The sequence below is a fragment of the Hoplias malabaricus genome, chromosome 3 (genome assembly GCF_029633855.1).
Source record: "Hoplias malabaricus isolate fHopMal1 chromosome 3, fHopMal1.hap1, whole genome shotgun sequence".
NCBI lineage: Eukaryota > Metazoa > Chordata > Actinopteri > Characiformes > Erythrinidae > Hoplias > Hoplias malabaricus.
Genome location: NC_089802.1, coordinates 46,870,962 through 46,896,847, shown reverse-complemented (window position 1 = coordinate 46,896,847; position 25,886 = coordinate 46,870,962). Strand labels below are relative to the sequence as shown.

Below are 25,886 nucleotides of genomic sequence, written 5' to 3'. Positions count from 1 at the left end.
GTGCACTACGTAGGGAGTAGGAAAGTGGACGGGGCCAAAGCTGGAAGGTAGTTTTATATACTACATCAAACTGCACATTTCATACTCAAAGCTAAAATTGCTATGCTCCTCGACCTCTTATAGCCCTATAGTATCGAATTCTTTGATGTGGTTGACCTTCAAGTTTTGCTACCACACACATCATCAACAGCATCCTTGCGAAATATTTCCACAAATGTTCGACCATGCCCTGCGCTTCCTTTAGCGTGCATGTGTGTAAGGGAGCACACGTAGTTTCTTCTGAGTAATTATTTATGGTAACATTTTATTTATATATTTATTTAATAAATAGTATATAGACAGTGAGGGCTGTGACTTACATTTTTCCAGTAAGTGAAACTACAAGAAGTGTCTTCAAAAATAATTATAGAGCATTTTAACCACTTTATTTTAACAGCAAGAAAATGGTCTTCGGAGCCAGTCCTTTGTGCCAGAGAAAGGGATACACAAACTTACACATATTTCAATTTTAAGATATTTGCCACTTACACTTAATTCTGTGTTGAGCAATCTAGTAACCAGTCTATGTACAAAACCAAGGCTTCCAAAAATCAGAGTGCACCTATAGCAAAGATTATTAATTGACTGCACATGGGGTTGATACCTAAAGGTCTAAGTAAAATATGATTCCTCCAATGAGTTCTACCACAAACACTGTTCTATGCTCCTCATGTATTGATACAATATCTGGTCTATTAGCAAATATACTTGATCTTGATTATAGGCTACTGATTCCTAAACTGCAATTATATTTAGATTGAGAAATTGGCCACGTATGCTCAATTCTGTTCAGATGAAGTTTGCTACCCTCTTTCTTTCAGAAGAGCTTAAGGAATATAGGTTTGATGCTTGATGATGATTTAGGAATTTTAGGTGCCTTTTCAGCTGCAACTTTAAAAAATATGTTATTCAGGTCACTGGTGATAACTTGGCATTACATGGCATGTTTGTTTTTGCAAAGCACATTCCTGCTGAATTTGTTTCAGTTTTTAAATGGTAAGAGTTTCAGTCTGTGATCAGCCAAGTTGGTCTTTCACACAAAAGATGTTTAAACTGTGATACCCTTCTACTCAGCAAAGTTCTGGGAAATTAAAGTGTGGTTGTGGAACTACACAATCTAAGTTGATCACCTTTATGTTGTGATTGGTGCCAGATATTGTCTAAAAGGCCTCACTATACAGAACTTGTTCAATGTTTTACACTGAATATTCTGTATAGAGTGAGTGTTCAGTGATAAGTCAACCCTGGTAGAGTGGCTCCACGTTCTGTGTTATGCTGTCAGTCATTATGCCACATCCCTCTCAGCTGATGTCTCACATTCCATGCCAGATCAGGGCCAGAAGTCTGAACTGAACTGAAATTAAATACAAGATCCAAAAAAAAAAAAAAAAACATTATGGCTGCATACAGTTCATTATTACATTATTATGATGTCTCATACACATTTGTTTAAAGCGTCACAATTTACATTCCACTTTCTTAAAATTCATCTTTACAAACTTCTATGTGTGTCCCCACATAGAAGAGCTATAATGTGCACTTATTTGTCATTGCGTAAAACGTGTGTTTTCCACATTTAACCCATCTGGGATAATCACACACACACACACACATACTAGTGCACTAGGGGCTGTGAACACACACCCAGAGGGGTGGGAAACCATCCCCAGCGCCCGTGGAGCGTTTTGGGGGTTCAGTGCCTTGCTCAAGGGCACTTCAGCCATGGATGTTCCAGCCGGCCAGGCTGTCTTTTATTATTATTATTATTATTATTATTATTATTATTATTATTATTATTATTATTATTATTATTTATATGAAACTGGCTTGTAACTTCCACTCTGGGTTAGGAATTGCACCACAAGTAGCCCTATTTCTGTGATTCCCATATACTCACTCAAGGGGGTGCTATTGTCCCTCGCATTATATAAACAGGTGTCTGCTCTTCTTATTTAACACTAATAACTTACAGGACGGGCGGCACGGTAGCGCAGCAGGTAGTGTCGCAGTCACACAGCTCCAGGGACCTGTCTGTGAGGAGTTGGTGTGTTCTCCCCGTGTCTGTGTGGGTTTCCTCCGGGTGCTCCGGTTTCCTCTCACGGTCCAAAAACACATGTTGGTAGTTGGATTGGCGACTCAAAAGTACATGTGAGTGTGTGAATTAATGTGTTTGTTTGTGTGTGTGTCAGTGTTGCCCTGTGAAGGACTGGCATCCCCCCCAGTGATTCCATGATTCCAGGTAGGTTCTGGACCCACCGCAACCCTGAACTGGATAAGCGGTTACAGATAATGAATGAATGAATGAACTTACAGGACACTTACAATCTATATGATCCGACCTGTATTTATGAAAATATTACAGCTTTGTAGAAGGAGCAAGTGGATATATGAACACCTAAATACAGATGATAGACTGAAAAATATTCATTTGATGTATAGCTGACAGAGGAAACAAGGCCTACGCAAAATTGATAAAATGTTAAACATTTTAAACATGTAATATAAATGTTTATAGTGGATTTTGAAAATATTCTTTTGTTCATAAGCTTTGTGAGGACCAAAAATAACAAGTTAGAAAATAACAAATATTCTAATTTAAAAAAAGGAAATACAGAAAGCCAAGTCCATCTTGTTTCTGTTTCACCTTTAAATAAATAAATAATAAAACTTGCTTAATAAATATATTATAAACAGACACAAGATAAGATGTAATATATCCTATACCAATCCATTAGAGCTTCACATAAGGCCCACCCCACTCTCTTCCTACTAGCGGCCACATAATTTCTATTGTTCCAAACTTACAGCTACACCCTAAGGTTGCTGTGGCCGTTTATGATCTGATCAGGAACCAGTTACCCTTAACATCTACGGTTACTCATTGAGCCCATCACATGAGTACCCAAACCACCCACTGCATCACTAGCTCTTCACAAGGGTGATCATGTAGGCACATCCCCTTGTTTCACTGACTTAAGCCCACAAGACCTCCAGAAGGCTTAACAGTGAAGTCTGGTGTCCCAGACCCACCCCCCTCCAAGCTAGCTTTCCAATCCTACCTTATCCTTAAGCATCAACAACTGTAAATCCACACTGGCCTCCCTGGTGACTAAGGCTGTACCTAGCCCCACTGCTACCGTTGATTCTCAGTGGCACCAGTTCCATGTGATCTTTACCTGCTACATCACCAACCACCACAACAGCACCTCTACAGTGCATTTCCCCAAATAGTCTGTGTTCTCCTTATCCACAACCACTGACTAGACCTTTCAGTTGTTTTTGATAACTCCTTCACAGCTGCTCTTAGTTTCCAGCCCCTGTTCCCTCATCTCAGCTGCCAAGTCCACATACTTCAACTTTTACCTTTCAAATGCTTCACCTACTGCATCCTCAAATGGAACGGTTAACTCTATGAAATAAATTATCAGTTTCATATGCATAAATAAATACAAATAAATTTCACTACTTTCCAAGTACAGCAACATATCTGGCCTCAGTGTAGTTAACACAATGCATTCTGGGACCTGCAGTTTTTTTACCTACGTCCACCAGCAATTTCCAGTCTGAAGCTTCACCCCATCTACCAATATTTGAAGCCTGTGCACGCTCTCAAATACGTTCCCAATAGTCAATGTATTCCTCCCCTGCATCAAACTTACCTTACAAGCTGATAGAATATGCTTCAGAATGCCAGCCCCTGTACATATTCTACAACTAAGGTCTTCACCTACCCACTGTCCAAAGTTTTGTGGAGTTGGAAGTTGCTCCAAACAAAAACTGAATACGACTTGCCTCCATCACCCACAATTCTTGCCAAGTTATCTTCCGCTTATCTAGATTCTCCCAGTGAAGCCGTCGGCCTCGGTTTGCCTGTGATGCTGCTGTTGCGTACTGTGCCTCCTCTTCCTTGATCGTGAATAAATCTAGTCATCATTTGCCTTCTCTATGGTGATGTGGCCTTACTAAATAAAAAAAATATGTTAAACTTTTAATATTTTCTAGCAAATGGACTGAATAAATTTATAAGAGAAATAAATGTGCAGTCTCTCTCTCTCTCTCTCTCTCTCTCTCTCTCTCTCTCTCTCTCTCCCAATGTAGTTAATAGACATGAACACATTATTTGAAGTTACATCCATCCATCCATCCATTATCTGTAACCGCTTATCCAATTTAGGGTCGCGGGGGGTCCAGAGCCCACCTGGAATCATCAGGCGCAAGGCGGGAATACACCCTGGAGGGGACGCCAGTCCTTCACAGGGCTATTTGAAGTTACAAATATTCCAAATAAAAAAGAAAACAAAAAGAAAGAAAAAACAAAAATTACATGAAAATTGTAAAGTTTGGTTTCTGGTTGGTAAATTTACAGGTGAGTATATCCATCCATCCATCCATTATCTGTAACCGCTTATCCAATTTAGGGTTGCGGGGGGTCCAGAGCCTACCTGGAATCATTAGGCGCAAGGCGGGAATACACCCTGGAGGGGACGCCAGTCCTTCACAGGGCAAAGGTGAGTATATGGAATTTTGATAATAATCAAAGTAGGTCAACAATATACGTTTTGTTAAGCATTCCTGGATGCTCCACAGAGGACATGTTCAACTTTTCAAGAAGTCTTTATCAATTATTTTTTTTTTTACGTAAATAAATAAACCCAGAATATTCAAGAGTATCTACAATCCCAAAACAAGAGGGCAATATATTATTCAAGATGGCTGCAAAAAGAGAATTTAATGTTATATTTATTGACATATAAATTGGTTGGGTAGCATATATGCAGACTTTATATGAAAACGTCCCGGAACTTATTTGTAAGGAGAAGTTTTCGCGGTAAAACCAAGTTAATTTCAAGTGTATAATTGGGAAATTCCGGCATAGACTCACGGATAATAAATTTCTTCCCCTTTGTAGCAATCTCTCTCTCTCTCTCTCTCTCTCTCTCTCTCTCTCTCTCTCTGCTGTAGGACGCGGAGGTTCTCTGACGTCACGGGAAGGTCCTACAGAGAGAGAGAGAGACTACAGCGGATCAGCGGCGGAGGGGAACACTGCACTGCGACCGTTCAGCTCAAAGAGCAGCAGGAGAACAGGTAAGACATGAATGATCTGAACACTCAGAGAGAACGCAGGGTTAATGTGGGTGGGTTTTCTAAAGGAAGAGCTGCGGTTATTGTTCTGCTTAACGCGAAGCGGGCACCTCTAGTAACACCAACGGTAATGATCTGCATCGTTACAGTTCAGCACGCTTCTGCGGGAGCCGCGGTTTGACGCATTGTGCCGTTGTATTTATGACACGAAATAAGAGATGGGATGTCAAGCAGGATTTAGAGCTGTGGTCAAATCACTGACCCTTTATGAGCATCACTGGCTTGCGGCATTGCTTTGTTCCATGCCGTAATAGGTGGCTGCTGTATGAGTGTAAATGAAGAATATTTGGCTTAGTGGCAGAATCCAGGGACTGAATCCCACTAATCTGAATGGAGCCATGAGCACAAGTTTTAACCTCTGGAACAGACAGCTCTGAATCAGTGAGCTGTTTAATTGTGGAAGTGGTAACTGGAAACCATGGCAATTAATATTCCACAACAAATACAACTGAGCCAGCTAAAGATAACTAACCTGTGCTCTACTGTGGCTGGTGGTGGTTTCTGAAGTTCACTTTTAATCATGCTATAATTATTTGGAATAATGTTTAGCCCTTTCCAGTTCTTGCCAATCACGCAATTCTAACAAGCAGAGATGACAAAAGCTGGCACACACTTCCACCTATTCAGTCCTTGCTTCTTTTAAACTGCAGCTAAAATGACAGAACGCGGCAATCAGTGTTCTCCTCTAAGTGCACCGAGCTGTCCAGTGACATTACATCAGTTCACATTGGAAAACTGTGTGGTGAGTGATGACAGCTGAGCAACTTGAGGGCCCCTTAAACACATTAGTAATACTGTGGATTTCATGATTTCTTTAAAACTACTTGAATGAATGAAATAATGCTTGGAGACATTGACTTTGTACCTAAATATCCTCCTGAGACTTTTTGTTAAATGGTTCTGCAAAAATTTGAATATGAATCTGAAAGAACAATATGTGTGCAAATAAGTTTTATAGGTTTTTTGGGTAGCAACATAATTATAATTCACAATTCAAGCATTTTCTTTTGTCATTTTATGATAACTGTTGATTAGCATTAAAAATGTATCTGTATATATATTGATTATAGCAATAAAAACAAACATAAAGTAGTTTGAAAATAAAATGTGAAGTATTTATTCATCACTGCATTAGTTATGGGTCTCATCAAGGAAAAAGCTGCAAATGCATGTGCATTCATTAGTTCTGTGTTTGTGGATAATATTGTGTGTAAATCTACATGTCAGTTTTGGTTTAGATGATTTAAAGATTGTGATTTTTTTGTTAGTGATTGTGAACATGGTATGTAGAGGTTTTATTTATTTATTTATTTATTTATTTATTTATTTATAATGAAATTACAATGTTAATTAATAGTATGCAACCATGAATGTTCAGATATTGAGTCATGAATAAGAGACGCTAAGTCATAATTATGAGATACTGTATGGCTTTTTTTCTTCAAGTGGCTGAAATAGGCATCCATTCCATACCATGGAATTGGTCAGTCACACTCTAACCCTAACAGCACAATCATCACATATCACACTGAAACATGATTCAGTCACAGAAATTGCCACGCCAGCAATTTGCCTTCCCTTCTCTGTGCTGTGGTTCCATGGATCAGCATTTCATATAGGCCTTAATATTGGCAAACATTAATATGGTGAATTTTGGAACGTGTTTCTCGAAAATAGTAACTTAACAGAAGTAGGACTAAAACCTTCTGCACTATATGGAAGTCAGTGTAGAAAGATTCCTGTGTCAAAAACACAAGGAACTAAAAAACAAATTAAATTCAGGGGAAAAATTATTTCTGACTTATATAAAAACATGTTTAAATGTGGGAGTTTATGGCAGGAGTAGAATATTAATACTGTGTTAAACTTGCTTGAAATTGATTATCTAGATGTCGTTAGCAGTTCCAGCACTTACACAAAGAAATCATGTCTAGACTTTAGACACCCAAGCAGTATAGTGCAGAATTTACTACTAGTGTCCTGGCACACCAATAGAAGAATTCAGTTATGACTCCTGTTTGTACACAGCAAACTGAGAGTGTTAAATTATTACACTAACAGTGTTAATTTAACACTAATAGTGTTGATTTAACACTGGTGAATTTGCTGTGTATATTGGGCCATAGGAATATATACCTAAACATTATACACATGTGGAATTTATATCATACATGATGATCATAAGATCATCTCTGAGGTCAAGTGCTGAGGTTTTAATGTCTAGACCTGTAACAGCCCCAGTTCATCCAAGAGGTACTGAATGGTGCTCCATTACTCTAGAGAATAGTTTTGCACTGTTACACAGCATAACACTTGGGGCTTTACACCTTCCCATGCTGATGCTAGGCATTGAGCAAAGTGACCTTAGACTCATATGCAGCTGTTCCAGATTAATTACTTAGTTGAATTAATTATTTAAATTAGTTGAATGTTAAGTTGCATGTCTACAAATGTTTGGGCATAGAGTGTATTTAAAGTAATATCTTAAACGTTTATGGCTGCATGTGAATGTAATATTTGTAATCTTCATTTTTCAGCTCTGTGCTTCTCTCTCTCTCTCTCTCTCTCTCTCTGTTTGTAAAACCCTCTGGGGTCTCCTTCTTCTCTAAACAGCTCCCCAGTGGTGCATCAGCCCAAGTCTACAATGCCCTTAGAGGATGGAAATGGATGGAAAAAGAAGACAACTGATATCAAAGAGAAGTATGATTTCAAGGAGATCTTGGGGACGTAAGTGTTTAATGAAATTAGTCATTCTGTGTGTCTGTCAGAGGCCAGTGACCATAGTGTCCAGTCATCACTCACTTGTACCTCCTTCATGTCCTTCCTTTACCTTGCCTTTAGCAAGTGAACTGAAGTGATATTGTTCCTCTCCAGTGCCTTCAGCATTGTGAACTGAGCACGTCCTAGAGCTTGTGTGTCCTGTCCAGTCCTCCAGTATGCCTGAGTGAGTGACTGTGTGTGTGTGTGTGTGTGTAAGAGTGTGTGTGTGTGTGTGTGTTTGAGAGAGAGAGAGAAGGAGACAGATTCACACTGTGGCATGTTAGGGCTGTGAAAGTGACGTGATGAAACAGAACTTTGTTATTGCCTCTAAACCTACCCAGTGAACCATGCTCCGAGGCAGGGCACACAGAACAGGGTAACGCAGCAGTGCACTATCATCACTGTGGATCACACTTAAAGGGCTAGTTCTCATTTTGATTCTTTATATTTGACATTCTTCCTTAACTTGTGGTTCTGTGTCAGCATTTATTTTTATTTGACTATTCTCAGATCTTTCACTACCTAGTAACATAAGTAAACGGGCAGTTTTAGTCGCAGCGCCTCTCTTCTGGTCGGCTGCTTTTATGTGTAGTCCAGGAAGAAATGTACAGAACAAAGTCTTAGGTTCAGACTGAAATCCTTAAAAATGGATAAACTTTGGTTGTCTTGACTTTGTTGAAAAGCAGAGATTGTCTGTGTCCAATGGGCTGTTAATTGTAAATGTGTTCATGGTTGCTATTTCATAACCATGGTAAATTTATGGTTTGTTTTTTAGTGTGGTAAGAGCAGTTTAGTGTTGATATATTGGGATGCTGGAGGATTTTCTTGTCTGATACTGCAGAGTGAGGAAAGTTGCCTGTTTGCTGCTTTTGATCAATGAAGCCAAAGCTTGCTGTGAGCTAAAGACAGCTCTCTGTGGCTCGTGTGCATGCTGCTGAGTGCTGTACTGGCCCTCAATTGCTGCAGCTATATTTATACTGCAGAGTGCGTGGGCGTGTACTCATTTTCTGTCACTTAGGCTCTGCATCTGCACAGCGTGAGTGAGTGTGTTTGTGTTTTCAAGAGGACATTTAAGACAGGGAGAGGTGATGTGTATGTGTTTGTCTGTGTGTGTGGAAACGGACATATGAGACAAGGAGAGGTGTCAAATATGTGTGTGTGTGTGTTTGTGTGTGTGAGCAAGTTTTTCAGCTCTCAATCTGATGGACATTACTGAGAGCAGAAGGCATAGTGTACATTTCTGAAAATGGCTCTCAACCCAAACAGTAATAATAGGAGTGGGGAAAACATATCTATACCTTAGCAGAATTTTTCTAAATTAACCATAAATTCATTAATTGATTCATTGTCTGTAATAACTTATCCAGTTCAGAGTCACAGTGGGGCAGGGCACCTGTCCATCTAAGGGCACCACACATTCACACCTATGGACAAATTTGCATGGCCAGTCCATCTACACGTGTGTGGTTTTGGACTGTGGGAGAGCAACCAACCAAATGTGGGGCTCGAACCCACAACCCCAGGACTCTGGACCTGTGTTACATCAATGCCCCTGTTGCACCACTGACCCTCCCACTGAAATAAACACATCAACCTGTCCACATAAAATTCACTAAAATCAGTGAACCCGAGACCATCTGCCATCTTGGCTGAAAATTAATGCACACCGGTTCTACGTCTATGACATCAGCCACATAAAATCATAACATTATGAATCAATCTTAAACAGGTATTTTGACTTAAAAGCACAAACAGGACTCAGCTAAATCAAAAAAATGTACAGTTTCACAAATGCGAAAAGAAGAAATTATTGAAGATACTTGACTTGTTAAATTGAGTGCAAGTTTTCAATATATTTTAATTTAGAATCACTCAACCCAGTTAATTACTATAAACATTAGGGTTTACAGTATAGCTGTATGAAACAATGCTGATATTTTAAATACGTAACATCTAAAAAAAAATGATATGGCTGATATTTGCTGAATTTCTCATTCATTCATTCATCTTCATTAGCAGCTTGATCAGTCTTAGTGGGTCTGGAGCCAACCATGAATAATTTGATGCAAGGCAAATATAATGTTTTCAAAATTAAAAAATGCAGTCAACATTGGAGATACAAGGTTTTGTCTCTAAAGTGATAATATGCTAAAAAATCGTACCTTGTTCATGATATGATATAATGTTATATATTTTCATATGTCCTAACACACAAACACACAAACACAAACACACACACACACACACACTTTTTGCAGCATTTATTAGGATGGCATGATGGCTAGCTTTCACCTTCAGGGTCTGGGAAGACTGCTCTTTCAGATTGCAAAGCTTCATCATTTAGGCATGTTTACTTCAGCCTGAGTTCACATGGCTAGCCTTCTGCAAACTCCCTCTGTTTGGAACTCTGCTTCACTTTGGCATACGTCTTGGCCTGAGATCTGCTCACATAAACATGCGGCTGTCCACTGCGACCATTCATTGCTCCTGTATTCTGACTTTACCCTGTAATGCTACCATAGTGCTCAGCAGGTCAGTGTGTAATTCTTCATTTCTGTTATTGGCCAACAATGAATCCTACAGAGACCTGAACAAATTGATGCAAAGTGTGAGTTTTGTTGCTCCATAGATACTGCAGCTGAGGCTGAGTCAATATTTTCTATAAGCATACAGAGAGAGAGAGAGAGAGAGAGAGAGAGAGAGAGAGATTGCTACAATTAAGAGCAATTAATGGCTATTTATTAAGATAAAGGTTAAATGCTGTTAATTTGTTAATTTTTAACAGTACATCAATTGAAATAATGTGAATGAATGAAAAAAGTTTTAAAAATAGGACTGATTAATCCTTATGAATTTAATTAAACAATAATTGATGTCTTACTTAATAATTAAGGAATGAATTAATAACCGAATATCTAAAACATTCACGTGTAAATGAAAGACTGTTTCACAGTTCTGACAGTTATGCTTTAATAAAATTTGTTTGTGTTAAAACAATACAACATATGCTCCGCATACACCATAATTTATTACATCCGTAAGGGAAGGTGTTAACCCTCTTTTTTCCAGGGGGAGAATGTGATCCCCCAGTATTTTGTAAAATCCATGTAAAGAACTTCAACAGTTTCTGCTGCTTACTTTCTGGACATAAGCAAAGGCTATGGACAAATGTGAGTAATCTGCATATTATTACAACAAGGGCAAAATGGAAACAAGAAAAAAATCTGAAACAAAGCACGAGAATACACAGAGAAATACACTTGAACTGAGAAGGACAAAATCCAGAGGCAAAAAAGAGAGAAAAAAGTGAGAATTCTGTACATGAAAATGTTCAGCTGAAGGAAAAAAACATTGCCATTCTAATATTAATAGAGTCCTGAAACACTGTTTAACACTACAAGTGCCAAGCCTCCCTAACCTACTGATACCAGTGAAAGCTTATAAGGTGAACCCAGTTATTTGGTAACATTGTTGCTTTTATATATTTCATGCTTGTTGTTTTAGTCTGCCAAAAGCGATAAAAAATACTGCTTTGAAAGAGAGTTTAAAGCTGTATTTGAATGTGAGTGCTACAGTCAGCATGAGTGGTCATGTGAGTAGTTGGGCTTATACTCTGCAGTACTATGGCTGAAATTAGTGTTAAGTTTAATTAGGGAAATGTGTTTACAGTTTTAAAAAATTTGATTTTTAGATGTCAATAATTTGTCATACTAATCAATTATTAATTTTAATATTTAATATTAACAGTGGACAGGGCTAATAAAAAGATGCCGTGTCACAAGAGTACATAAGTGGGTGTGTCCATTAGACCCTGTTTTTTTACTCTGAATATACTCTGACACCTCGTTATGCACATGTAAAAACGGATAATTCCTAATTTATGAAAAATATATTTATTGTTGTCCAGGTTAATATATGGATCTTGATACCTCTATTTAGATATGCCCATGTATATGATCAAATATCAATTCAAATATTATCCAGCAGCTAAGCGGTTGTTTACTTTTGCCGCAGATCAGCGATTTGTTCATGTCTTTTTGATCATTCTGAAAGGTCTTTTTGTTCTGCACATTTAGTCTCACATTAGTGCAGCTCTAGGCAAGAAATGAAGCATTTCTGTGCATAATCTCTGAAACAGCACCTTTCCGTGTCCTCTCCCTCTGAGGATCATGCTGCAATATTGCACCCCTGTCGAGGCTTTACCCTGAATCCCTCCTCGGCCCTATTCAGAGGATTTTGCCCAAATGTATGTGTTGACAGAAAGCCTCTTACTTTTCTAAAGAAGATTACCGAATTGGTTTAGGCAGGAATTCTGCAAGTGGAGTCAATTGATTTATTCTAGAAAGATTCTCCACTGCCTGAAATGTATTCTCCTCTGGCTAATCCCAGTGTTTGTTTTTGTGTAGATTATAACAAAGGACAGCAGATACTGTGGAAAGTGTCATTGCTTTGGGTCAGGTCTTTGTCCTAGCAGTGTTTCTGCATCTCCCGACAAGGAGACCTTAATGTTAAATGAAGCTGCATTGATTTTATGTTAAGAGTTTACTTTTTTCAAAAGCAGAAGAAAAATTGGGATCACAATCTACACATGCTTTGGAGTGTTTGGCAGCTTTTCCAATGATTTTTCTTCATGTATTGAAACTGTTGTAATACTGACACCTAGTGGCCGGGATGTATCCAAGTTCTTTTACTAAACATATTTTAAAATGGCCATCCCCTGTGGGTGGACTCACTCTGTAGATCATTAACTGCTTTCTGCAGGGATTTCAGACCTGTTTACTTTGTTATCTCTTTTTCTCATATGTTAAAATAATAATTACTATAAATATTATTTGTTTATTGCTCCATTAATATGTCTGAAACTATCACAAAAATGGCTTCTCTGTAAAGCGTTTGGTTAACAGCACAATGACTGCTCAGGACATTTTAGGAAACCAAATGGGTGGACTGTTTATCTAGGGGATCTTCAGAAGCTCTCAGATTTCGGACCCGTCTCTGACATCATTGTTTTGTTTTTCTGCCGAACCAATCATGGTTCAGGCTTTGTTTATGGAAGGATCATTATTAGGTCATAGAGGATTGGTTGCCCTGGAGACAGAATGAGAGATTTCTCATAGGGCTGGAATGGTAGCTGTAGAGACCTAAGTTTGTTTTTTAGGGACATGGTGGTGATGAATGTGGTGTATTTGCTAATATGGTCCGCAAGGCCCCTTTGTTGAATTCAGTTCCCCCATCACTCTACCAGGTGCTTTTATAGTTTTGAGAGCTAGGCACATAAATTATTATGAATTTATGTACACGCATATGCATATGTGTATGCAGTTTTTTGAAAATGAATATGACTTTTTGTTCAGTTTTTGTTGTTTTGGGGAGGTGATATTTGGGTTGGGGGAGGTTCACTCTTTGCAGTTTGAATACTGTCTGGCCTTTTTTGTAGCTGTTTTTTTTTTTTTATCTCTGTCCTCATTTTGGCCAAAACAACACTGTGACCTGGCCTCCACAGGGTCCATCTGCATAATAAGGGTCTTGCAATCATGTCATTAGGAAAGTGAATTTGTGAGAATAGTTCATAATATGTCTGCAGGATAAAAACATGAATAATATAAAAGCATGGATGGAGGAGTGTAGGAGTAACAGCACTGCTTGAGTCACAGGAAATCCATACCACGATAGATAGCACCAGTCCTGCCTAATGTTAAACAGCGGTACACTGATGAATTTACAAACAGATTGATCCCAGCTGGCCACAGACTTAAATGAAATGGCCCTTTATGAGTCATTTCTGCTGCCTCAGCAAAATCCATCACAAGCAGAAAGGTCGATCTGCAAATGTCCTGCTGCTGCTGTTGGAGGAAGGAAATGTATTTGGGAATGAGAAGGAATAAGTGTGACTTTAAAATTCACACTTCAAAATTCAAAAACAAAATTGTATTCACATGTGCACAGTAAAATACACAAACAAATCTGCAAATCAAGTCATGTGGCATATTTCCAATATCGGCATAGGATGGTTTGGAAGTTTGCCATTGGCAAAATATTGGCCTAGTGACATTTAAAAAGCAAACCAGGGGGTTTGACTGACTGTATGTGTCTAAGAGGGGGCTGGGATGGAGTTGTACTCTGTAGTGGTCTGTGGTTACACCATTTTTTTAAAAATGTGCAATATAATTTAACCATTAAATGCCATCACAGTGGAATGACACACACAAAGATGTGATGTGTTTGATGTGATATTGTGTGACCAAAAAACTGACCAGCTTGGATTTGGTGATAGGAACCAGAGGCTGTGGTGTCATTAAAGAGAAATAGCAATTTCATTTACAAACCGGATTCCAAAAAAGTTGGGACACTAAACAAATTGTGAATAAAAACTGAATGCAATGATGTGGAGGTGCCAACATCTAATATTTTATTCAGAATAGAACACAAATCACAGATCAAAAGTTTAAACTGAGAGAATGTATCATTTTAAGGGAAAAATATGTTGTTTCAAAATTTCATGGCGTCAACAAATCCCAAAAAAGTTGGGACAAGGCCATTTTTTACCACTGTGTGGCATCCCCCCTTCTTCTTACAATACTGAACAGACATCTGGGGACAGAGGAGACCAGTTTCTCAAGTTTAGAAATAGGAATGCTCTCCCATTAATGTGTAATACAGGCCTCTAACTGTTCAATCGTCTTGGGCCTTCTTTGTCGCACCTTCCTCTTTATGAAGCGCCAAATGTTCTCTATAGGTGAAAGATCTGGACTGCAGGCTGGCCATTTCAGTACCCGGATCCTTCTCCTACGTATCCATGATGTTGTGATTGCTGCAGAATGTGGTCTTGTTGAAAAATGCAGGGTCTTCCCTGAAAGAGATGACGTCTAGATGGGAGCATATGTTGTTCTAGAACCTGAACATAGTTCTCTGCATTAATGGTGCCTTTCCAGACATGCAAGCTGCCCATGCCACAAGCACTCATGCAACCCCATACCATCAGTGATGCAGGCTTCTGAACGGAGCGTTGATAACAACTTGGGTTATCCTTGTCCTCTCTGGTCCGAATGACATGGCATCCCAGTGTTCCATAAAGAACTTCAAATCGTGACTCATCTGACCACAGAACAGTCTTCCATTTTGCCACACTCCATTTTAAAAGACCCCTGGCTCAGTGCAAACGTCTGAGCATGTGGCGCTTGCTTAGAAATGGCTTCCTCTTTGCACTGTAGAGTTTCAGCTGGCTACGGCGGATGGCACAGTGGATTGTGTTCACTGACAATGCTTTCTGGAAGTATTCCTGAGCCCATTCTGTTATTTCCTTGACAGTGGCATTCCTGTTTGAGGTGCAGTGATGTTTAAGGGCCCGGAGATCACAAGCATCCAGTAGAGTTTTACTGCATTGACCCTTACACACAGCAATTGTTCCAGATTCTCTGAATCTTTTGATGATGTTATGCACGGTTGATGATGATAACTTAAAAGTCTTTGCTATTTTACGCTGGGTAACACCATTCTGGTATTGCTGCACTATCTTTCTGCGCAACAATGGTGGAATTCATGATCCTCTTACCATCTTGGCTTCAGAGAGACACTGACACGCTGAGAAGCTCTTTTTATACCCAATCATGTTGTCAATTGACCTAATTAGTGTTAATTGGTCTTCCAGCTGTTCGTTATATGTTCAATTTCCTTTTTCCAGCCACGTATTGCTACTTGTCCCAACTTTTTTTGGGATTTGCTGACAATGTGAAATTTTGAATCAACATATTTTTCCTTTAAAATGTTACATTTACTCAGATTAAACTTTTGATCTGTCATCTATGTTCTATTACGAATAAAATATTGACATTTGCCATCTCCACATCATTGCATTCAGTTTTTATTCACAATTTGTTTAGTGTCCCAACTTTTTTGGAATCCGGTTTGTATTCTTCTGAGCATCCAGTAAATTAACACATTTCTATTGAACATTTTTTAATCCAATATTAATACTGGTAAAATAAGGTTTGACAAAAATAATTTGGTTTCTTTGATTTTCTGTCTAACACCCTACATGTTGTAGTGGAGTATGAGCCAAATATGAATATCGGACAATCAAGAAATGAAAAGTTTTGAATTAAAACTTTTCCAGTCTGCAGAAGACTTTTCGTCTGCAACATAGCAGCCCCCACACACACACAACCAATCTAAAGACATCAAAAGAACCCTTTTAAGTAACACATGGCCCCAACACCCCCCTTCTCTCTTTTAACTAACAGGAACTGTCGAGATAACTAACTTAAAGAGACAGGAACCTCAAACAAAGAAGAGAGCTTTTACGGCCCGTTTTTATGACAATGGCACCTAAATGTCTAATCCTTATCTTTCACGGAGATCAACAGATGTTCAAACCAAAGTGACCTCGAGTGAACTCCCGTGAACCAACAGCTGAAACACGGATTAACAACGACACCAAATGGACACTGGCGGAACTACACCTCGCTCGGAGTCGCCGCAAGACAATAGCGAAAATAGTCGATCTCTGAGTTATTTGTGTATAAACGAACGTATGAATGTCACTTTCTGTACCCTCAGATGAATGCCTACCTTCTAATGAAATGATGTATAATGCCGATTGTTTCTATTACAAAGATCAGTTTTATCTCTGAATGAGAGAAAATGGATTAATGTTTTATTTTTCAGCGTATCATCACGAATTGGACGTGAACAATGTACTCAAGATGGGACCTTATGTAAATGTCTGATATTAATAGTCCAATGTACTCATTGTTATAGGTTGATAACAGGTATAAGAATTTTGATACGAGAAACTCATATTCCTTATGTATGAATCACAGATTCAAACCCCCTCCTCCTACACTCTCTCTCTCTCTCCCTCACGAGAGTCACGTGAGTCTGGACTCGCGTCCAATCAGAAAGAGGACGCCTCCCATTAGGGCGTGACCGCGCCAGCCTTGAAAAGGACAAACAGCAAGACAGACAAGGAGTTCGAAGTTTGAAGAGTCGCGAGGACTCTGCAGAAGTAACGGACCACGAAAGGAACTGGAAAAGAGAGGACGCCGACAACAAACAAAGGAACCCTCTCAGAGACTTCAGAAAAGCTTACGAGAGACGTCTCGAAATTAGCTAAGAGTATGAAGTTTAACTAATAAGTCGAATAATTTGAATATCTTTCTTTTCCTTTAATCTTGTTTATGTTTATTACCTATCGAAGTGTGATCTCACGAATGATCAAGGCGGGTGAAACTTATTTGTGGCCAAAGTAAGGTATCAACCGTTTGAGTAATCGATAACAGATATATTAACGTTATAAGCTGATTCCTGAAGACATCAATCCTGGAAAACTGAACAACGAGACTAGCTAATACTCTGAAAAAGCCTTTCCACTACGGTGGAAAACCAGCTACGCCTGTGAAAAACCGAAGAAGGGAAATCTCGATCGACGCAGCTCAGCTCGGAATCGAGGGTCTTCAAATCGACTGTAAAGAGATCCTCCATAAGCGGGCCTGCTTCTCACCACGTGGGAACGACGAGAACACCCCGGGACACGGAGATTAAACAACAGGACGCGACGGCTCGGTGAAACGGCGAACGAGTAAGCTAGCGTATTTAACACCTTTTCAGTAGCTGATGTCTAAACAAACCCTCTTTATAATTTACCATTTAATTAAACCTGAGTTAGTAACCTTAGTCACAAGTTAGAAGTGCCTAGCTCACCTTAAGGTCAAAATCAGTTCCCCCTGCCGGACACCGTGAGATTACAAGGTTGTGCTATGTTAACTAAATATCTTCTTTTTATTAATAAAACTCTCATTATTTGAAGTCACAGTGTTTGCAATTTATTCATTAGAATTTCTGAAAATCCTGAAGAACTCATTTAGCATGATTATTATTCATTCTCAAACTAATTATTAATGTTCTAATTGCTTAAACCAATTATAAATCTTAATTAATATCATTAAGTCAAATATCAGAGGTTGGAGGAGTTTGAATAAGGTCAAGGCTATAAAACAAATTATAAAATTATATATATATGTATCGGGGTGTATGACCAACATCCACTACATATAAAATATATATATTTTATTGGCGCCCACGCGAGGCCAGGAAAAAGGCTTTTTAATGAGCAAACTGCAAAACACTGAATATCAGCTTGGGTTTATGAAATACTTTCCGCTGTTTGTGTTGCTGAATAACGATTGAGATTCAAAGCTTGATGTGGGTAATTTCGTGTTGTGTTTGTTACTGCTGAAAAACTGTTCTGTGATATATACCGGTTAGAAAATAAGCTTGGTTGTTTTTAAAAGAGCGCGGCTCTGCGCCATTTTGCATGCATTAAATTGAGGCCTGGGCACGTCTGAACTGCGCGAAATTCCGCTGTGAGACTTTGCCGTCGGATTCGACCTCCCGCCGCGAAATCCCGGCGAAGAGAGACCACCGAACCGAATACCCCCGTTCGTTTTAAACTGGGTCGCTACCAGCGTTAATAACGAGATCGCGCGCTAGGCGATTGGGAGGTTATTAAACAGCCGAAAATACGGCTTGTATGAAGAGCAGTCTGCTCTAGTCAGCTGTTCCTGTTAAACTGAAATCATACTCAGAAAGGAACGAACCCCTTTGAAGGGGCGGAGCTGAAACTAAGGAGGGAAATTCAAAACGCCCCCAAAACAGAGGAAGACAAATTCCCTCTTGTGGTATAAGTGCGTAATTGCAGGGAAAAATACTTCATAACTAGCGTCTATTGAAGCGTGTCCTCCCTTGCTCCTCCTTGTGGTCAAGTGGTGCTACCCTTGACGGTTGATTCCCGTACACCCTCTAGTGGTTGGGAGGTTGTCCGCCGAGACAACATAAGTGTTTAGCAGCCCTCTGGTGTTTAAAAGTTGTCATTACAGATGAAATTCTTTTAAAATACCTTAGTGTAAAATCTCTGTTCCCCTTTTAAAATTTTAATTTTTATTTTTTTGATAGAGTATCTGAGCGTTTAAAATCTTTATTCCATTTTAGATTTTAATCTGATAACACCCTCTAGTGTTGAAACTTCCCGCTACAGTGGAAATTCCCATTTGTGTTAGTGTATCTGCTGGTACCGTGTCTATTGGGACTCTCACCAGCGCCGACTGGTGTCCATTGCTGCTATTGCATTGTAACTTGCTTGTCGCCCTCTGGTGTCCTAGTCTGGTATTACAATTTAAGTCCAACTTAAATACTGAAGCTCGCTGTTGCCATTCAGACTTACCTTCAGTACCCTCTGGTGGAGAAAACTTGCTATCGCAATTGAAATTGTCGACCAGTTCACACTGATAAGACCTGGTATCACAGCTCTAGTGGCTGTCTCTAAACTCTGCACATCTGAATAATTACAAGTAAAGGCTTGGAAGCATAATAAGTTGATACAACTACAGCAGACAGTGTGCAGCAATTAGAGATTGACACTTTAACTTGATACCAGATCACAAACGCAGTTAAAAGAGAGAGTCTTTTAATCTCGCTATTCTTAATAATTCTGTAATTCGGAAAATTCTTTTACTTTCATAATTCCTTAATTGGAAATTATATCTAATAATAAAACTCACTTAATATTAAAATTCCTTCATCCAAATTTTTCGACAATTCTTTAATTCAAAATTTTTAATAATTTTAATTATTGAAAAGAAAAATTTTTTTTTTCTCTTTCTCTCTTCTTTTATTCACTCGCACATAGCAACTTTCACTCCACCCTCTCCTACTAACAGACTTCCCTTAGAGATTCACAAGTGAACTCTAACACCATACATACTAGCAGTTACTCTTAGAGCACTCGGTACAGGTGAATTTAGTTCAGATTTAGTTAGAAAAGGGATTAACGGAATTAATCCTAACTAAATAGAAGTAAGTTACACCTCGCAGTTAAAAACACAGCTAACATGGCAGAAGGGACTTTTTCTTCGGAAGTATATGTAGAAGGTTTGTGGGATGAGGCATTCTCTGTTCTGACCAGCATCACCAGTGATGTGATGCCTGGACTCGCAGAAACTGTGCAGAAAACCTCACAGGCCCATCGTGACCACATGGTGGCTAAGTGGGTAGAGAACCACTTAACCGACATCCTCAAGGGCAAGCCCCTAACTGAGGCCTTAGGTCAAATAGCCCTCCTCGCTGTAGTACAGCTCAGAGCCAGCGAACGTGAGCTTGACGTGTCACGGCGACAGCAGGCAAAGGTAGAGGCAGAGCTAAGTCGACTTCAAAGCGAAATAGCTGAAGGGAACACGCTGCCCCAGGTCACACCCAATGTGCCACCTAGTGCCGCTACAGAAAGACAAGGCCAGCAGGAAGATAGTGAGGATCAGGAACCAGACTCAGGGACCGTAACCTTTAGAGCTGCTGCAGCACCTCCTCTGGTATCAACGGGTATTTCCCCTTCCCTTGTGTCTCCTGTCAGTCGTCCCTTACAACGCCCTGCTAGACCCAGAGCACTGCAACCCAGTGTCTGGTCCCCTCAACCTTTACCCTCTCATGGTCCCTCATACAAGGACCTAGATAAAATCGCGCGTAATATAACCCGCTTTGATCCCAAACCTGACGGTTCTAATGATATCTTTTCCTACCTAAAAGATATTGACTTCTACCTCCAAAGGTTCCCCGGGATCACCATAGATGACAGACTATATGTGATTAAACTGACCTCCAACCGAGACGTCAGTAACTTCATTGAACGTCAGCCCGACTATGTAAAAGCGCGATATGATGTGCTGTGCCAAGCATTGGAGGAAGAATTCTCCAATCACCTGTCACAGACCGGACTGGCCGCTGCTTTGAACATAAAACAGCAACGCCAGGAATCCCCTCAGCAATATTATAATCGACTCAGACAGGCGTACTTCGGACCTAGAAATGACTCCGGAATGGAGGAAGAGTTAAATTTCAAATCACTATTTATCCAAAACCTCCATCCCCACACCAGTCATCAGTTGGGAGTCTCAGCTTGCCCTCGCACCCTGTCTAGCAGGCAGCTGCGTGATTTAGCACTCAGAGGTTTCCTCAAAACCCAACAAATTCCCAACAGGCGGTCCGAAACACCCCAAGTCTTCAATGTCGACTCCAGCTCCCCACATTTAGAGTTAGAAGGTGCCACCCAGGCCGATCCACAAAGATCCGCCCTGGACCCTTCCTCCACTCCGTGGACCAGTGAGGGCCCGAAACCTCATCCGCCCTCACACCAATACAAGCGCTACCCTCCTCGCAGGCCAGACAGAAATCACGACAAAGATTTCTGGAACCCTCGGGACAGGGCTGGGTATGGTCGTGACTATTACCCTGTAGAAAACCGCGGTGCGGGCCGTGGAAAACCATCACATCCCCATAAGGGATATGAGCGAACAGCTCCGAACCAGCTTTCTGATTCCTATAGAGAAAAGAAAGAGAAATACTGGTATCAAAATAAAGAAAATCACACTAAAGACAAGCTTAAAGACAAGGAACTCAGCTCTAAGGAGTTAGAGGACATCCGCCGAATGCTTGTAATGATTTGCAAAGAGAAAAAGAAAAAACCTGACGTTCTTTCTATCACCTCTTCGCGGTCTAACCCAAAGCCATCCTCTAACACCCCAGAAATGTTAGAAAGTTATGTAGGAGAAGTGACAAGCGAAGCTCCGTCTTCTAGCGCACCGTGCAATCTCCTCGTGACCCAAACAAACACTGAAAACCCGATGATACAGGGGGGTGACTCGCAACCACCCTCCAGTGCTGTTTTAGTTGTTCAGTTAGACGGTAAAGAAGGTTTAACGCCAAATGACCCTTCAGTCATTGAAGGCGACACACCCGTCCGACAATTCATGGGACACTTAACTGAGAAAGGGGTTGCACGCAAACTCTACTTGTCCACCATTGTGGAAAGAAGGCTAGTACATGAGGCCCTATTGGACACTGCATCAGATGTCACGCTCATGTCTTCCGCCTTATTCCACCAGGTTCGAGCCATTGCGCGGCGTGAAAATCGCGAGATACAGCTCCAAAACTGTTCTCTTAAAATTCAGCCGTATTCACATGCAGGCCTCACTATCCAGTCTATGGCACTAATACACTTAGCCATTGGACCAATGACCTTAGTGCATCCAGTCCATGTGTCTCCTCTCGAAACAATTCCCTTCCTCATCGGCAAAGATCTCCTTAATCGCTTCGAACCACTGATTGACTTCAAAAGGTCAAAGATCTGGGCACAAGTGCGTGAGCCTTTACCCATCTGCACCCCACACCACCGGGAAGCTCAGTGTTGCCGTCTCGAAATCCGGCCTGAATCAATAGGAGATCCACCAAGTCAGATCCCTCACTTCGAGGAAGAGGAAACTGAGCCCATGGCAGCCACACCAGAGACAGCAGTCTCTCCCTGGCCCCCTAGTGCCATGTTAGAACAACGGAACACATTCCTGTGCACTTTCACACAGCCGTCCACAACAGACGCTCCAGGCCTTCCCATCGTGAATGGTCTCACAATGCAGGACTATCGTGTAGACAATGCAGTTCTGGCTCTATGGGCCGACCAGTCCGCCATAAGCCAAACCCTCTTTAACACTCTGCGCCTCACTCAACCAAATATTCCTTTGGTGAGCAGTCCTTGTCGCTTTCCTCTTAACCTGGCATCAAAAGCAATGTCACCCACTGATGGAATTTGCGCTTTAACCGTCCAGTGGAACAAAAGGGTAATCACCCATTATTTCTTAGTCGTCCCTAACTTGCCGCACGACGTTTACATTGGTAGTGACTTCTTGGTGCGCCTCGACGTCCACATAGACACCCTCAATAGTGTACTGTGGTCTTTGACTGATGTTTCAACGGAAACCTGGTCCTCCGATCTCAGCAACCTAGGCTCAGGACAAACTATTCCCGAGGTATGTCAGGTCGCTAACCAAGGTTCACTTGTGGTACCTGCGAACGCAGCAAATGTACCCATCCGCTTAGTCATGCGACCTGGCCAACACTTAAGCCACGCGCATGCACTTTTCCAACCGTCACCTCAGTTCTTCGAACTAGGCCTCACCCTCGAAGCCACACCTTTGGTGGAGACGCGAGCAAGATCCACCTATCTATTCGTACGGAACGAAACCACTCAACCCTTGACGATCCCTCACTCATCCCCTCTGGGTTGGTTAGTCAGTACGAAATTCCATGACTTCGAGTTGCGAATTCCGATCATAGGGCCAATGCCTGAATCCCTGCTTCTTGACCAGGCAGAATCAAAGGTGTTCTACACTCATCCGACACGAGCTGTTGCCCTCTTCTCAGCTCTGGACATGAGTAACGACGCCATTTGCAGGATAGATCTCGCTGACGACAGTCAAATGACGATCACGGTCCTTTCCATAGATTCATCCCCGGAATCCTCCCGGGAACCATCTCTTCTTCCCGAAGCGGGAGAAAACACTTCAAATCCGCGTACTTCGAAAGAACTATCTGACTCCGAATTTCGTATCCAAGTCGAACAAGTTCTAAAGGAGGCCGACGCCCTCCAAAGCAAAGAAGAACGTGAGAAACTCTGCGAAGTGCTCCTTAAATATCAAAAATCTTTTTCCAAAGATTCAACGGACTGTGGTCTCACTGACATTCATTCAGTACGCATTCCCACTCGTCCAGGAGCACCACCCACGTTTGTCCGCCAATACAAAATTCCGTTGGCATCCTATGAACCGGTACAAGAAATCATTGATGACTTGCTGGAAAAGGGCATAATTCGACCCTGTAACAGCACGTATTCGGCACCATTATGGCCCGTCATAAAACCAAATGGTAAATGGCGCTTAACCATCGACTATCGGAAACTAAATCAACAGGTTCCCTTGTCTCGATGGCCGATGACACAATTGGAGCAAGAGCTTCCCTCGGTCCGAAACGCTAAATACTTTTCCACCATCGATGTAGCCTCTGGCTTCTGGACCATCCCGGTGCAAGCAGAAGACCAACACAAGCTCGCTTTCACTTTCGCAAACCGACAGTACACATTCACTAGGTGCCCTTTTGGATATGCCAACTCACCCGCGGAGTTTAATATTTTCTTAAACAAAGCATGCCCTGATGCCCGCGAGCGAGGCACCCTCATATATGTGGACGACATACTCATGCGTAACCACTCCCTACAGGCACACATTGACGAGATTGATCATGTTCTTGACCAGCTTACAACAGCAGGTGCGAAAATATCACTCTCCAAATGTCAGTGGTGCAGAACAAAAGTGAATTACGTCGGTCTGCTCGTAAGCACTGATGGTGTTGAACCACAAGTGAGTCGAGTGCAAGGGGTAACAAACCTCGCAGCACCCACCAACCTTAAGGAACTCCGCAGTTTCTTAGGAGTATGCAACTACTCACGACAATTCATAGAGAACTATGCGGACCTAGCTCGTCCACTTTATGACCTCCTGAAAAAGGACACTCTTTTCACCTGGGGCGAAGCCCAGGAACACGCCATGCAGGCACTAAAATCGAAACTGTGCACGGCCCCATGCCTTGCCTATCCTGACAGTAGCAAAGAATTCTACCTAGAAGTAGGGTTCTCGAACCACTGTCTCAGCTCCGGTCTGTATCAATTACACGATAGAGACAAACGTGTCATAGCCTATGCTAGTAAAACTATGCTGGCTGCCGAAAACAAATACAGTGACTGCGAAAAAGCACTACTAGCAACAGTGTGGGCAGTCAAACATTTCTCCAACTACCTAGGTGGTCAGAAGGTGATTGTTGAAACTCATCATCAACCAGTCACTTTCCTAAACAGCCAACGAATTCGAGAGGGTGTAGTAACTAACGCTCGAGTAGCGTCATGGCTAATGGCTCTCCAAAGCTTTGACTTAGAGGTGCGTTACGCGCAAAACTACAAGAGCCCCCTAGGCACAGGCCTTGCTTCCTGCAGGCGATGCGAAGGAAACATTCCTTCCCAAGTGCCACAAACTCCAGAAACCCTCTTACCCACCGTGGCTAACCACCACTATTTCGATCCTAACACATGCAAAGACCTTGTCACTGCGTATGTAGATGGTTGTTCGTTCCGCCGAGAACACACCCTGATGGCAGGGGTGGGTATTATCGGAATAAACGGAGGGCCTCACGAACCCCTAAGTTTCAAATTGGGTGCTCAGTCCTCCCAATATGCTGAAATAGCAGGAATCCTTATCACAATCCAGTCTGCAGTCCAGAAAAGCATAAAAAGGTTGGTGATCTGCACAGACTCCAACTACGCGCGCCTAAGCTTCACATGCCACTTGAGACTGTGGAAAACCAACAACTACACCACGTCAAACAAAAAGCCAGTTAAACACAAAGAGCTTTTCGCGGCATGCGAACACTTGGTAGACACACATGACCTGCAGATCTACTGGAAGAAAGTGAAGGGTCACTCCCGAGTCCCGGGAGATGACAAAGAATTCAATGATCAAGCAGATAGCTTAGCCAAGCAAGGGGCCCGCGAAGGCACATCGTGGACATTCGATCCCTCCCTTTTTCCAAACCCACCCGACATCGAAGTCCTAGCTGTCACACGGTCTCGAACTGTAACAAAGGCGTCGCCCGACAATGCCAAAACTACCATTGTCTCTATTAACCCTGCTTTTTCGGACGCTGACTTAGTTACTCTCCAAGCTCGAGACCCATCCATTTCTAAAATGCTTAGCCATGTCTCTGACCCATCTACTAATCCCATCGCAGCACAAGACCTTGACACCATACCAGGCCTTAAAGACCTATACGGCGCCAAAGCGTCCCTCCAAGTCGTCAAAGGCTTGCTAGTTCATGCCACTGACTCGCACACTTCACCTACGTTCGTGGTTCCTCAGTGCCACAGGGGGGTGATGCTGATGCACGCCCATGACTCCCCATCTGCGGGACACAAAGGGGTCAAAGCAACACACCATGCGCTCAAGCAGGTGGCATATTGGCCCCACATGGTAAAAGATGTGGCTGACTACATTAAAGGCTGTCTGGTATGTTGCCAATTTCAA

At 41.4% G+C, this 25,886-nt stretch overlaps 1 protein-coding gene across 1 annotated transcript in view; it reads left to right on the top strand.

The window, feature by feature from the left end:
- The window catches only part of camk1a (calcium/calmodulin-dependent protein kinase Ia), a 49,501-nt gene continuing 23,615 nt past the window's right edge, over nt 1-25,886 (top strand). Inside the window, exons 1-3 of the mRNA XM_066664356.1 lie at nt 1-47; nt 5,002-5,124; nt 7,795-7,908. Coding sequence (XP_066520453.1) covers nt 7,826-7,908 — 83 coding nt within the window. The 5' untranslated portion in view covers nt 1-47; nt 5,002-5,124; nt 7,795-7,825. The remainder of the gene's footprint in view (nt 48-5,001; nt 5,125-7,794; nt 7,909-25,886) is intronic.